This window comes from Tenrec ecaudatus, chromosome 4 (assembly GCF_050624435.1).
Source record: "Tenrec ecaudatus isolate mTenEca1 chromosome 4, mTenEca1.hap1, whole genome shotgun sequence".
NCBI classification, from domain to species: domain Eukaryota; kingdom Metazoa; phylum Chordata; class Mammalia; order Afrosoricida; family Tenrecidae; genus Tenrec; species Tenrec ecaudatus.
In genome coordinates this window covers 201,531,463-201,545,527 of record NC_134533.1, presented here as the reverse complement: position 1 = coordinate 201,545,527, position 14,065 = coordinate 201,531,463, and the positions used below count along the sequence as shown (strand labels likewise).

The 14,065-nt window shown below is 55.2% G+C and overlaps 2 protein-coding genes and 1 long non-coding RNA gene across 7 annotated transcripts in view; 2 read left to right on the top strand and 1 right to left on the bottom strand.

Annotated features, from left to right (window-relative positions):
- Positions 1 to 2,689, top strand: part of PFKFB4 (6-phosphofructo-2-kinase/fructose-2,6-biphosphatase 4) — a 38,677-nt gene extending 35,988 nt beyond the window's left edge. For both annotated transcript variants that reach the window (XM_075547297.1, XM_075547296.1), the window contains exon 14: positions 971 to 2,689. In XM_075547297.1, the coding sequence (XP_075403412.1) occupies positions 971 to 1,030 (60 nt within the window). In that variant the 3' untranslated portion in view covers positions 1,031 to 2,689. The remainder of the gene's footprint in view (positions 1 to 970) is intronic.
- Positions 2,690 to 7,447: 4,758 nt separating this feature from the next.
- Positions 7,448 to 10,583, bottom strand: LOC142445449 (uncharacterized). Its single transcript, XR_012784024.1, has 2 exons — positions 10,359 to 10,583; positions 7,448 to 8,824 (listed from the first exon to the last, which is right to left on the bottom strand). It is a non-coding gene; the product is annotated as an uncharacterized LOC142445449 (long non-coding RNA).
- Positions 10,251 to 14,065, top strand: part of SHISA5 (shisa family member 5) — a 30,863-nt gene continuing 27,048 nt past the window's right edge. The window contains exons 1-2 of one of the 4 annotated variants that reach the window (XM_075547294.1): positions 10,251 to 10,388; positions 12,230 to 12,335. In XM_075547294.1, the coding sequence (XP_075403409.1) occupies positions 12,322 to 12,335 (14 nt within the window). In that variant the 5' untranslated portion in view covers positions 10,251 to 10,388; positions 12,230 to 12,321. Of the gene's footprint in view, positions 10,389 to 10,617; positions 10,780 to 10,912; positions 11,230 to 12,229; positions 12,336 to 14,065 lie in introns of those variants that run through there. The other 3 variants (XM_075547292.1, XM_075547293.1, XM_075547291.1) reach the window with 3 other exon arrangements.

The window sequence follows — 14,065 nt, the reverse complement described above, 5'->3', positions numbered from 1 at the left end:
CAATGTCAATCCAAGAGCAGCTCTCCACCCTTGCCATGTCCCCTGGGGACCCCACCCTCCAGACACCCCCTCCTTGCCCGTGCTTCTTGGGCAGCCAGTCTCCTGCAGTCCCGGTGCCAGTCCTCTGAGCCCCCTGCCTGCAGACCTCCATATGTCCTGCTGCACTATGCCACCCCCCCCAGGCCCCACCCGGGCCATCGGTGCCCCGCTCTCCTAAGTATAGCTGTGAGGGTCCCCCCACTAGCTCACAAGCTCACAGGAGCTGAGCGAAGTCTCAGGCCTGAGACGCCCTGAGCTCAGCAGGTGGCTGTGACTCACGGAGCAGCTAAGGCCTTGACCTTGGGGACAGACCAGACTGGAAGTCCATAGGTCACCAGAGCTGTATCTGACCCTTGTCCACTGACACGCAGGGCCAGGAGGGCAGCACCCTCAGGAGCTGGCTCTTCTGCCCGCACTGAGGAAGGGGCACCTGCCCAGGTGACCACGACCCAGAGGCAGGAGGTGGGGTCAGCCCCCTCTGGTTAGCACCTGATCTGTCTACAGTGGAAGACACCTCACCCACCTCACCCTGAGGACAGGGCAGAAGCCAGCACACCCCTTCCCCACCTTTGTTCTGTCCGTCCCCATGTGCCCAGAGGCCCTCCAGCCAGCCCTCTTGGAGGTTGGGCTGTGGAGTTGGTAGCTGGGAGGCCATGGGGAGGGAGAATGTGAGTGGAGCTAGCCACACGCCGTGAACCAGAGCACAGGCAGCCACGGCGGTCTCATTCTCACCTCACAGGCCTGGAGAGTCTGGTCTTGTCCTTGTCCACACCTGGGCCCAGTCCGATCCAGGACCACAGGTCACAGGAGGGAGGGGGAACCATGTCCTAGCAGGTGCCCTTTGCGCTGAGGAAAACCCAGACAACCCAGGACCCCAGCACCCACAGAGTATGATGATGAAGCCGGTCAGCCTGGTTTTTATGTTGTGCAGAATGTAGACATCTCCCGGCCACCAGAGGAAGCCCTGGTCACGGTCCCTGCACACCAGTGACCGCGCCTGGCCCGCTGCTGCAACCCCCTGGGCAGGCGTTTTGGTCTCGGCAGTAAGGTTGTTCCAGCCGCCCCCTGGTCCTGTGACAGTCGTCGTGCATGTGTGCCCTGGAAGCCCTGTGGGCTGGGGGTGCTCACCGCCAGTGAGAGAGCTGTACGTGGCCTCCGACCTGCTGTGGAGAACCTGCCCGGGCCTGCAGAGATGTCCCTGCGCCTGACTCTCTCAGCTCTTACGTGTCTTCTCTCCGGCTCGAGGCCGCATGAAACCCTAACATGTGAAATGGAAAATGTTTCCCTGCCCTGCTGTGTGCCCACCCTCCCCCCCCCGGGGCTGGCTGGGCCCCCCCTGACCCTGACGACCTCCTTCTGAGGTGGAGAGGGGCCGGTGCTTGGTGGGATTGGAAGGCCTCCTCCTTTCCCACCGGGACAGCCGCTGGCCAGGCCTTTGTAGCTGCGCCCCTGCACCTGCCGGTGTTCCGAAAGAGGCGTTCCCTTTAACCCTTGAGATGCACAGAAGCACTCGGGGAGAGGTGGCCCTGTGGCTACCCCTTCCCAACAGAACAGACACTGAGACATGGGGGTGGGGGGCAAGGCCGCCCCTTCTGACTGCTCCCCCAGTGAAACTACTTAAAAGCAGGGCAGTTGCCTCCTGTGTGTCATCGTTTGCCCCAGCCCCCCTTGTGGTGCTCACACCCAAGTGCTCAGGGAGAGGCAGCCCCCGGCCTCCTTCCCCAGCAGCCGCACCCGCTGCTGTGCCCACTCGGGGGCACACATGCCTTTCCCCGCCTTGCTTAGAAAAGCTGGTCGTGGGCTGGTGTTCACTGACTTCTCTCAATGAGACTGGGGGAGGGGAGGGGCAGCCCCTGGCCCAGGCAGGGCTTTTGGTTCCTGTGCCCACCAGCCCTAACCCCCACCCCACCCCGGAGTCTGGTGTGTGCCGTGCCCCTGCGCTCCTCTGGCCCTAGAGAGACAGGTCTGCGGCCGGGGCCCCGGCTCCTTGATATGGCTAGGCAGACAGACCCTGCGAGGGGCAGCTTGTCCGCCAGCCAGCAAGTGGTACGAGCAGGGGAACGTCAGTGAAGCCCGTCCCAGGCCTCCCTAGTCTCCAGAACCTTCTTCTCAGCCCGGGGGCTTTGCAGTCTGCGGTGCCGCTGTCCCTGGCCCCGACTGGCATGCTCTCTGCCTAGTGTCTACAGCAGCTGTGGTTACAGTGCGGATGGCGAGGGCAGGGCCCTGCTTCGTGACTCCTCAGAGCTCCAAGCCCCTCTCCGCAGGGAGGGGGTGACACTCCACGTCCCTGAGGGCCTCTGCTCTGTGCCCTCAAGCTTAGGTAGCTTTGGGGCCCTCGGACACACTAGTTGGTCACAGCAGCAGACCACGGTTCTGCGTATCCCTGCCTCTCCGAGGACCTCCAGTCAGCTGAAGCAAGACCACTGCGGCTCCCATCTGTGTCCCCCATCTGTGTCCGGGCTTGGGTCACAGCAGACAGGAGGCAGGAGCAGGAACTCCCTGACCTCTGGCCAGGAGTGAGCGCCGCTGAGTCATGTCTGTGCTGGTGATAAGCGCCCATGGCGGGCGGCGTCCTAGGAGACGTCCTGGGAGGCTTGGCACGTCAAGCCGTGTCCAGGACTCTGCAATAAATACTTGAAAAGGCACCACAGTCCTTCGTCCTCCTGGCCATTCGTGTAATTGTTTTCTTTCCATTGTGGCAAAAATATGCAGAACAAAACATTCTCCCATAAAGCAACCTCTCGTGTCTAATGCAGGGCATTGGTTAGACTCTGTGCTGGGCTACCAATCCTGATCGCCCTCTCCACGTGGTTCCCCTCCGTTAACATGAGCTCCGTGCCCCCGAAGCAAAAACTCCTCCTTGAGCCATGGTGACCATTGGTCAAGTTTGGTTAATTTTCGTTTTCTCGATGTAATATTTATATATCATACTTCCATAGTTCAGTCGCTCTTTTAAAGAGTTGGACATACACCATCACAGTCAATTCTGCTCCTTCCCCCTTCCCGCCCCAACACCACCATTTAAAGTTGGCTCAGTGGCTGCTCTCTAGCCACAAGCTGTTCCTTCAGCCCGACTGCTGTGCTATTTCCTACATGTGTCCGGACGCCCGGAGTAGCTCCCACTCCCGTGCTGCTAACCCTCTCTGGAGGGAGCTTGTCTGGCCCTGAAGTGAACCCTGGGGCTGGCACATAGGGGCAGGGCCCAAGTTTTCTTCCGGGTTGGTTGGGGTACTGGGACTCACTGCTGAACAAGAGGCAAATTTGTGGGGAGAGCGTGTGTGTGTGCTATTTTTTAGTAGTTTTCTTGATAGTCAATCATACACTTCGATGGTTAAATTGGTTTTTTTAAAAAATTTATTGGGGCTCATACAATTCTTTTCACAGTTCATACATATACATACATCAATTGTATAAAGCACATCTGTACAGTCTTTGCCCTAATCATTTTTTTCTCTTTTCTTCTTTTACATTGTATTAGGGACTCATACAACTCTTACCACAATCCATACATATACATACATCAATTGTATAAAGCACGTCCATACATCCCCTGCCCCAATCATTCTCAAGGCATTTGCTCTCCACTTAAGCCCCTTGCATCAGGTCCTCTTTTTTTTCCCCCTCCCTCCCCATTCCCCCCTCCCTCATATGCCCTTGGTAATTTATACATCGTTATTTTGTCATATCTTGCCCTATCCGGAGTCTCCCTTCCCCCCTTCTCTGCTGTCCCTCTCCCAGGGAAGAGGTCACATGTGGATCCTTGTAATCAGTTCCCCCTTTCCAACCCACTCACCCTCCACTCTCCCAGCATCGTCCCTCACACCCTTGGTCCTGAAGGTATCATCCACCCTGGATTCCCTGTACCTCCAACCCTCATATGCACCAGTGTACAGCCTCTGTCCTATCCAGCCCTGCAAGGTAGAATTCGGATCATGGTAGTTGGGGGGAGGAAGCCTCCAGGATCTGGGGGAAAGCTGTGTTCTTCATCGATACTACCTCACACCCTAATTAACCCATCTCCTCTCCTAAACCCCTCTATGAGGGGATCTCCACTGGTCGACACTTGGGCCTTGGGTCTCCACTCTGCACTTCCCCCTTCATTTAATATGATATATATGTATACATATATACACATACATATATACATATACACACATATACACATACATACACACACTTATATCTTTTTTTTTTTGCATGATGCCTTATACCTGGTCCCTTGGGCACCTCGTGATCGCACTGGCCGGTGTGCTTCTTCCATGTGGGCTTATTTGCTTCTGAGCTAGATGGCCGCTTGTTCACCTTCAAGCCTTTAAGACCCCAGACACTATCTCTTTTAATAGCCGGGCACCATCAGCTTTCTTCACCACATTTGCTTATGCACCCACTTGTCTTCAGCGATCCTATCATGGAGGTGTGCAGTCAATGATATGATTTTTTGTTCTTTGATGCCTGGTAACTGATCCATTTGGGACCACTCGATCACACAGGCTGGTGTGTTCTTCCATGTGGACTTTGTTGCTTCTGAGCTAGATGGCCGCTTGTTTATCTTCAAGCCTTTAAGACCCCAGTCACTATCTCTTTTGATAGCCGGGCACCATCAGCTTTCTTCACCACATTTACTTGTTCACCCACTTTGGCTCCAGCCGTTGTGTCGGGAGAGTGAGCATCATGGAGTTCCAATTTAATAAAAGAAGGTATTCATGCATTGAGGGAGTGTTTGAGTAGAGGCCCAAGGTCCTTCCGCCACCTTAATACTTGACCTATAAATATAGACACATAGATCTATTTCTCCATCCTCCTATATATATTTGCATGTACATGACCTCCATGAATGCCCTTTGACTCCTAGCTCTTTCCTCCATCTCCCTTGACTTTCCTCCTGCCCTACTACCATGCTTCATCGCCACCTGGGCTAGAGTATACCTCTTCTCTAAGCAACCTTACCCTTGATCATTTCCCACCAGGCCTGTCACTCCCCCTTCTCTACCATTTGGGGTCCCATGTTTTTCCCTTGTCCCTGGGTTTGTTAACACCACTTCCTTACCCCCCCTACCCCCCCACCCCAAGTCCCCCCAGAACTGTCGGTCCCGTTGTTTTTCCTCCAGATAGTTCATGGTTAAATTGTTTTTTAAAAGTTGTATATACATCATCACAGTCTAGTGCACCCTCCTCTCCTGCATTCACTGTTGGCTTCCCAAGTCCCCTCCCCAGCACCCCTATGCCCCATCCACATCCCCCGGAAACCACTGCACCAGCTATCGTCTCTGCATCTACTGTGCTTCACAAACTGGGAAATTCAACAAAATAACACTGGAAGAAGAAAAGACATGAAAAAAATACAAATGTAATAAAGAACAGACCATCATCAATATTTAAAAGACCAGAGAAGCGATTTCTTTCCTGGAATGGGTAAGAAATACTGCAGCCCAGGACAAATTCAGGTTGGGTCAAGAGGAAGGTCGACTGACCCAGCGACCATATATACCATGGTTCAGACCACCAGAACCAACTTTGCAATCATCTCAGATCGGAAAGCTGCTCGGGTCCCTTGCCTGTGGCTAGAGGGGATCTGGCAGAGGCTTAATCTGACTAGAGAGTTTACAGATGGCTCTACTATCAGAATTCTTCCTCAGGTCCAATGTCCTGAGGTTGAGGGTTCTGTACCACTGGGTTCAAGGACACAACAGCCATCAGACAGGACGATGAAAACCACATCCTCCCTCATTCAGGCCTTTGCTGGTTGGACTTTTTGTTCTTTTGCTAGCTCCACGTATTTGGTTCCTAGGGGCCTGGGGATCAGGGGCCTCCTGCAGAGATCCCCGGAGGTCCCATCACCTGGAATCCCTACTCTCATGTCCTTGCTGCCACAACCGCCCTTCCTCAGCACAACACTGCTACTTGGTCCTTGTGGCCCAGGGGGTGGGTACCAAGGAGCTGTTTCCACTGCAGTGCCTTTCACTAGATCGCTGACCACAGGTGTGAGAAACTGAGGGCGAATTCTTGATTTTCCTATTTAAGAAGCCCGGGAGGCCCAGGGGTCTGGGTGGCGGGAGGCTGTCACACATGAGAGTTAGAGATGAGTCCCAATCACATGCTCCTAACCAAGATGAAGCCCCACAATGTCCTCCCCTAATGGTGTTACCTTAAAGTGACCTCTTAAAGTGGCTGACTGCTTTCTGGCCAGCAGCTTGATCTGTAGGGGCAGACATGTTGCTATCGCTGTCCCTGCTCAGAGGACAGCCACTCCCCCTGACCTGCCACCAGCACTGGTGTTAGGTTACTACAATGAACCCAGGGACCTCTAGGGTTAGGGCACAGCCCACTTTGTTACCTATTGTGGTTACCTCTAATTAGGGGGGCTTGCATGTCCCAGACTAGATAAGTTGATGTCAGAATATATTTTCTCTCTGCTCAAACCTGGTTCCTGATGCCATGGCAGAGGTGAGCACCCCAAAGCTTTCGTCTGTCTCAATCTTTTCCCTTCAATGACACAACGTCCCTGAGGACCCATCCAGATGTGGGGCTGGACGTCACACAGGGAACAGGGCGTGGGGCTTCTCAAAGATGCTCCTGCACCAGAAGTGTCCTTGGGGTCTTCTCCCCGGTCTCCGTTTGAGAAAGGGTGAGCGATTCTTCTGTGAAAAGTCCAGCCCCACCTTTACTTTGAACAAAGGAATACATATGCCCAAGCCTTGGGACTCTCCTATAGAATCGGGATATAGAAAAGTCCTCGGGGACTTTGAACATCTTACTTTTGCTGCGTGAGACTCAGCTTTCATTCAGCCACCGGGGACTCGGTCAGCACAGGCCATCTAAAGTCTCTGCTAAGTGTCCCAGCAAATCCCACCTGCTGTGAATTTACGTTCTTCCCTCCAGGTCCAGGAGAATCCATTTCCCAAGTGTTTGCTCTGTATTTTGGCCAACGTAAAGTAACAGCCTTGGGATTCTCTTGATCCATCAGCCTTTCCCTCTGGCCCTGGCTTTCTCATAGTCTCCTTCAACGCACCGGAATCCACTTCTAGTTTAAGGCACTGGAAGGTGTATAGAACTTGGGGATGAGGTCATGAGACACTGACTTTTTCTGATTAGTTGATTCCTCAAGCCACATGAGGTTTTCAAGGGGAGGACACCTTGTTTCCAGTGGCAAGTGAGGTGCTGAGAGCCTAGGGTTGGTGGTTATTGGATCTCCCTGAATTCTTTCATAGATCTTTATTTCAATTCATTGACCACATTTGTTAAATGCTTTTGCTGTGGCTGCAAAGATGGGTTCAGGCACACCTACTACTATGAGGGTGTTGAAGATGGGTTCAGGCACACCTCCTACTGTGAGGGTGTTGAAGGACTGGGCAGGGTTTGGTTCTAGAGGATGTTAGGGTTCTCTAGCGAAACAAGGCCAGGATACTAATGATTTTATATATATTTATATAGATAGATATATAACATAAGAAGTAATCTATAGAGCAGTACAAATGGCTCAGTGCAACTCACTTCCATGAGACAGCTAATACACTGGCAGTCCTTCAAGTCTTGAGGATCGCCGGGTTCAAGTCAAGGAAGCAGACAGCTGAGTCCTCTGTAGAGCAATTCAGGCAATCTGACCACAGGCAGCAAACAGCAAGGCAGGTCACCAACAGTCAGCCTGATGACAGGGTCCAACAGTCCCCAGCTCAAGCGATGTATATACTCCAGTAGCGTGGCGAAGCAGGTCTTGAAGGAACCTCAAACTACAGGGACACAGTCCACGGGTTAGGTGTCCCACAGGTAGCTGGTGTAGCTTGCAAATTGAGGCAGAGAACAAGCTAAGGCAGCTGCACACTGGTCTGGTGATCAAAGAGCAAGAGACAAGAAAGGAAGGTTCGCCGAGCCATTTATCTCTCTGCCCTTCAATTAATCCCACATGTGTTCCTTGGCCAGGTTGGCCCAATAAACCTACCTATCACATAGAGTTTATAGGCACCTTATGAGCCAGCTGAGCACCTAAGGCCGCCACGCCACATGCGAAGCAGTGGGCAGACAGCAGCAGCACCGGAGCAAACTCTCTGCCGTCACTGCGTGGGCGTTCTAATGGCAGGAGATACCATAAGTAAGCTCCACGCGGCAGATGGCGCTGATACGTGTGTGTATGCACGCACGTGCACAAGGAGGTAACAATGACATTGACCAAAGCCCTAAAAGGGGGCTTAGAGAGCTAGCCGGCTGAACCCCGTTTATTGCTAACCTAGGGTTATATCTACTTGGGGGGCGTGATTACAGGTAATCACACGTCACAGGAAGGGGCAGTACAATAGGCATCCAAGCAGTAGGAGGGGGATATACAATGGGCATAGGTGCAACTGGAAGAGGATGAGCTCGGGGTGTACACACGATAAGGGGAGGAGCTAGAGGCATACATGTGACAAGATGGGTGGACCCTAGATTCATGATGGCAGCCTAACCTTGGTCACCCTTGGGTGGGCTCGACCTCTCTGGGGTCTTCTACAAGGAAACAGTCAACTACTCTCCTTACCAGAAGGGAGTGGGTCCTACTTGTTGTGGGCTAACTGTATAGTCATTCGCCACATGTAGCAAGCAGCTAAGTTTGGCATATATTTGGGGGAGACAACTTGGGGGAAATCTTTGGTTCCCACATTTCCACAGGCGGTACATGCATGGATGCAGAGAGGGAGATGATGGGCGACACGGGTGGGCCTGTGCTCTCATAGGAGGTGCGAGCTGTTTTGTGCAGGTCTGGTGACGGAGGGCAGAGTTTAAGATCAATCTGCAAGCAGGAGCAGGTCACCTGCTGGAGGGAAAGAGCAGTCAGGAAGTTAGAAACCACTGTCTTAGGGTCAGGACCCATGAACTGGTCCCCAGCTGCTCCTGGCCCCTTCATCCTGCATCTGTGGCCTGACATTTGGTGGGGGTGGGGGTGGGGGTTGGGGCTGGTCCAGCTAGTCTGGGTCCTCATATCATACCTGGATATGAGGTATGATATCTCTCATGGTTGACACTCGGAGTGTGGTTTCTGCTTTGGAGGGGTCACTTGGTGGAGACCTGCCCCCAGGGAGCACCACACACTGGCATGGACTGATGTCATAGTTGAGCAGCCCTGGTGATGCAGTCGTTCTGCATTGGGCTGCTAACTGCAAGGCCAGCAGTTCCAAGCCACCTGCGTCTCCATGGGAGAAAGACGAGGCTTCCTACTCCCCTAAAGAGTTACAATCTCAGAAACCCACAGAGGCAGTTCTACCCTGACCTACAGGGTCCCTACGAGTCGGAATCCACCAGCCGCCCGTGGAAGTAAGAAGATGTGTGTGTGTGTGTGTGGGGGGGGTTGGTTCCCGAGCCCCTGGCATGCTCCATCTTGAAGGTGTTCACAGGGCTCCCCCACCCTGAAAAGATCAGGGAGGAGGAGGGTATCAGAGCAGTGAAGCTAAGGGCAGATGATGGGTGTGCGAAAGGCCAACTCTTAGGAACTTGCTGGAGGGGGCAGGGGACTGGACTATGAAGGGAAACCAAGTTCTTGGTGGGGGTTCATTGCAGTGAGCAGTCTCCAGTGTGGGCACTTTCCATCTGAGGCTGGCTGAAGAAATGGAGGGGGACATGTGGTGGCGTTTCTTGGTGGGGCAGGGAAGCTGCCTTGTGTCCATTGTGGAGAGGGAAGCTGAGACAGCTTGGCTGGGTGAAGCTGGTGTGTGTAGCTCAGGCCCTTTATTCTGACCCTCTACCAGAGTTCCTCGGTCACTCACAGCGAGCACTCCAAACCCACAGCTGTGCGCAGCACAGCGAGTTTCCCCAGCAAGAAGTGATGGGAGGTTTGGGGGAACCCAAGCCCCCTGTCCCCTGTTCTCATATGCCGAGTCCAGAAGGAGCACCCAGGTCTGACTCTATGCCCAGGACAACGCCCCTCCCCTCGGGTGAGAAAGGTGGGGTGTGCATGCCAGCCCAGTGCTCCCGTGTGTGTACCATTTCATGCGTGCAGTGCAGGGTGGGTGGCAGGCTAGGAATCCCGGGCAGAAAGGCAAGCTTGCACCAGCCCCCTACCCCTGGCTGGGCGGGGACCCTTACCCTACAGGGAGTGATGGCCCATCGCTGGTGTCTGGTGAGAGCACAGGACCCCCTCACAAGGGTGAAGCCCAGACAGACCCACTTTCCTTAGACCACGCCTCGAGGGGCGGGGCATCAGAGAGGAAAGGCGTCAATCAATGGGCGCTTGTTGGGAGCGTTCCGCTCACTGCCATCGAGTCAATGCGACTCTAGCGACCTCCCCCCCCCCCCGTGGGGTTCTGAGACTAAGTTTTTACGAGTGGGAAGCCCCGTCTTTCTCCCGATCTGACCTGCCCATCGTGCGAATCGAAACCCAACCGGTAACCAACCACTCCCGGGCGCCAAAGTCTGCCTGGGCACCGTCCACGTGCCACCTCAGCCCGTCCTCGGGGACCTGGGGGGAGAGGGGCGGAAATGAGTGTGGAGTGGGGGTGCAGGAGTGCCGGGGCAGCCCGGGGCACCCAGCGGGCGCTGTCGGGGCATCCGCGGGCCCCGGGCGGCTTGGGCGCGGGGCGTGGCCGCGGCCCGGGGGCGGGGGTTCCGGGAAGCCGCCGGGGCTGGGGAGGAAGCGAGCTGGCCGCGCCGTTGCCCAGGCCACGCCAGCACCGCGCTCTGCGCGCCCGTCCGTCCGCCCGCCCGGCCTTGGTTGCGCCGCTCCTCGCCTCACCAACGCCGCCGCCGCCGCCGCCGCCGCTCCCCCTCCTCCGGGTGGTGAGCCTGTGGGAGGGGGTGTCCCGCCGGGCTTGGGGGGTGGGGAAGACACGTCCACGCTGTCCCGGGAACAAGCCTCGGCGGCGCCCCCTGCGTCCCGACTCCGGAGAACGCCCAGGCGGCCAGCCAGCCCCTGGGAGGACTGCCCCTCTGCAGCCGAGCACCCACTGTGCGCGAACGAACGGCACCGGCCGGGCCCTGGGGCCGCCACTTTTGTCTGCCCCAGGCTGGTGGGGAGGGCTCTGCTCCCTCTCCGACGTTCCAGGGGAGCTCCACTGGTGGTGATGGGGAGATTCCTTTTCTGGACTCAGCGAGGAGCCGTGGCAGCGGGGAGGCCTGGCCCTACCACCTACCGGAAGCCTCGACTCCCAGCTTGAGTGTACTGCCGGGGAGCCCCCCCACCCTGCCTTCATGGCTCTTCTGCGGTGGACGGCCTCCTGAGGTCTTTGGGTGGGTGGTGATCTTCAGGAGTGGGTTCACCTGAGCCAGATAGGTCCTGTGGGCCATGACCCTTGTTTGCAGATGGTGGGCTGCCTGTGTGGAATGTTGATGGTCTCCTCCCTCTGCTTCAGGGCGCCCTATGCCCAGAGCAAGAATGTGCCCAGGCTTGCCTCCCATCTCCCCTCCTGGAGGGCACTTAGTGTGTGTGTCTTGGGCCCATCATCTTCTGATGGCCCCAGGGTGCTCGATTACTCTAGATCATCCATGTTCTGTGTCTGGACAGTTTCCAGGATCCTGGGCACACAGCCTGCCACTGCCATCCTCTGTGTTCCCTGCAAGGTCTGCCTAGGCAGGGGTCCGGGGTTCACCTGCCCACCTCCTGTTTCTGGACTATAGGGTCTTCCTGGGAAATTTGCAAACCTGGGTCACCGGAAGCCCTGAATTGTTTCTCATGCCTGTCAGCCGAGTGCCTCCAGCAGGGGCTCCGTCCGTCCTCGCTCCGGCCTGTGAGGGTGTCCCTAGGCCCCAGCCCCATGGCTGTGAGCCTTGCCAGGGCCCCGGGGGCTGTGCCACTGCCTTTCGATGGTGCGGCAGCATTGGAGGCCTGGCTCCGACCTTTTTCTGGACGTTTCTGGAGAATGTCTGTGTCCGCATTGGTGGGTGTGACTCTGGCTGATGGTGGATTGGTTAGGAGACAGACTTGGCTTTGGCCCGTGCCTGTGAGGATTGAGTCCCCGAGGTTAGAGTGTCCGGCAGGGACTGAGGAGGAGGCCTCTGTGGTTGGATGCTGGGCAGAGGCCATGCCTGGCCTCCAGGGGGTGGTTGGGCAGTCCTGTCCCCTTTGAGGAAGGTCGTGAATGATGAGTAGACTTGAAGGTGGGAGAAGAACCAGGGACAAGAATGTGGGACGAGTGCAGATGGGCTGGGAAATAGATCAGACTTTCAAGGGCAGGTGCTGGCTGGGACGTGGCTGAGGCTGTAGGTCAGCACTTGTGTTTCTCTGCTTTAGCACACAGCCCCTTCCCCAAGTCCTGTCCGACTGCGACTTTGAAGTGCTGAGGAAATTTGCTTGGACCGAGGAGGAGAAGGAAGAATCGGGCCATGCCTGAAGACAGGTAGGTGCACCAGTGGGTCGTACGGAAGGCAGCCTGACCCTGTCGCCAGCAGGTGAACGCGTGCCCCTCTCTCATCCCAGTTCTCTCATGATGGCGACTCGGAGCACCAAGCAAAGAAGAGGTCACCTCTGTTCTGTGTTGACCTCCTTGTCCTTGCCTCGCCCAATCCTGGAGGCTGGCCCTTGTATCCGCACGTCCTCAGGGTGGGCTCCTGGGTGTGAGTGAGCCCCGCGGGAAGTGCTTGCCCTGGCGGTCTGTGGGTGACCTGTGCATGCGTCAGTTTGTGGGCTCTGGAGGGCACTGGGCATGGGCGCTTGCTCTAACGTGTACGTGCCCGTGTCCTCTAGGCGTGGCCTGAAGATGTGCACGGTGGCTTGGGGGAAAGCACTGTTTCCTGGGTTGACTCCAAGGCCCCTGGGTGTGGCTCCCTTGCTTTTTACTCCCTCTGTCCTTTGTGTTTGGCCTCAGCTGTGGAGGGTCAATATGGTCATAGAACTAGACTCATGGCAACTGGTCACCATGAGTATGGACAAGACTGTTACCTTATATAGGTACTTGAATCCCCTGTGGCCACTCCCGTTCCCCTCCCGCCTCCTTTGGGTTGTTTGTGCTCTTGAAATGTCTGTCTTGGGTAGCGGGCAGGTCTTGGGATGCAGCGAACACCCGCGCTTTCTGTGTGCCGTGTGGTGTTTGTAAGACCCCCTCCACGATAGGCATGTGACCTATACCCACTGTTGCTGGCTCTGCTTCCATGGGGCGAGTCCAGATAATTACCGCATCCCCCGTACGCAACTGCCTTTCTGCATCCTTCCCCCACCTCCTTTGACCCAGCCCTGGGAGAGTTGGTTTCTTTGACTTTTTTAACGTTTTCTTTTAGTTTGCGTGAAAGATGACTGAGCAAATTAGGATCCCATTCCGCTGTACACGAGTTTGTTTCTTCGCACTGCTTGTACCCCTCACAATGTAACAAACACTTTACCTACTTCCTCCCTCAGTTCCGCTTTTTTTTTGGCAAATGCCCTCCCTTTGTTCTCCTGCCATTGACTGTGTTGAGGGGAGCATCCTCCCTCGTGTTGGTATTACATGTAGAGCTGTTAATTGGCTGTAATTTGAGCCACGGGAGGAGTTCAGTCCCAGGCTTGAAGGGTGTCTAAGGGCCACAGACTCATGGATTCCATTACTGTCTACGAAAGCAGAAAGTCTTGCCCATTTTATGAATTTGAATTCTGTTCTGCATTTTTAAATCATTTTATTAGGGGCTCATACAACTCTTATCACAATCCAAACATACATCAATTGTGTAAAGCACATTTGCACATTTATTGCCCTCATCATTCTCAAAACATTTGCTCTCCACCCAAGGCCCTTGCATCAGCTCCTAATTTTTTCCCCTCCCTCCCCGCTTCCCCTTTCCTCATGAGCCCTTGATAATTTATAAATTATTATTTTGTCATGTCTTGCCCTCTCCAACGTCTCCCTTCACCCACTTTTCTGTTGTCCGTCCCCCAGGGAGGAGGTCACATGTAGATCCTTATAATCGGTCCCCCTTTCCAACCCACCCTCCCTCTACATTACCAGTATCGCCACTCACACCACTGGTCCTGAAGGGATCATCCGCCCCGGATTCCCTGCGTTTCCAGTTCCTATCTGTACCAGTGTACAACCTCTGGTCTAGCCAGACTAGTAAGGTAGAATTGGGATCATGATAGTGGGAGGGGTGGGGGAAGGAA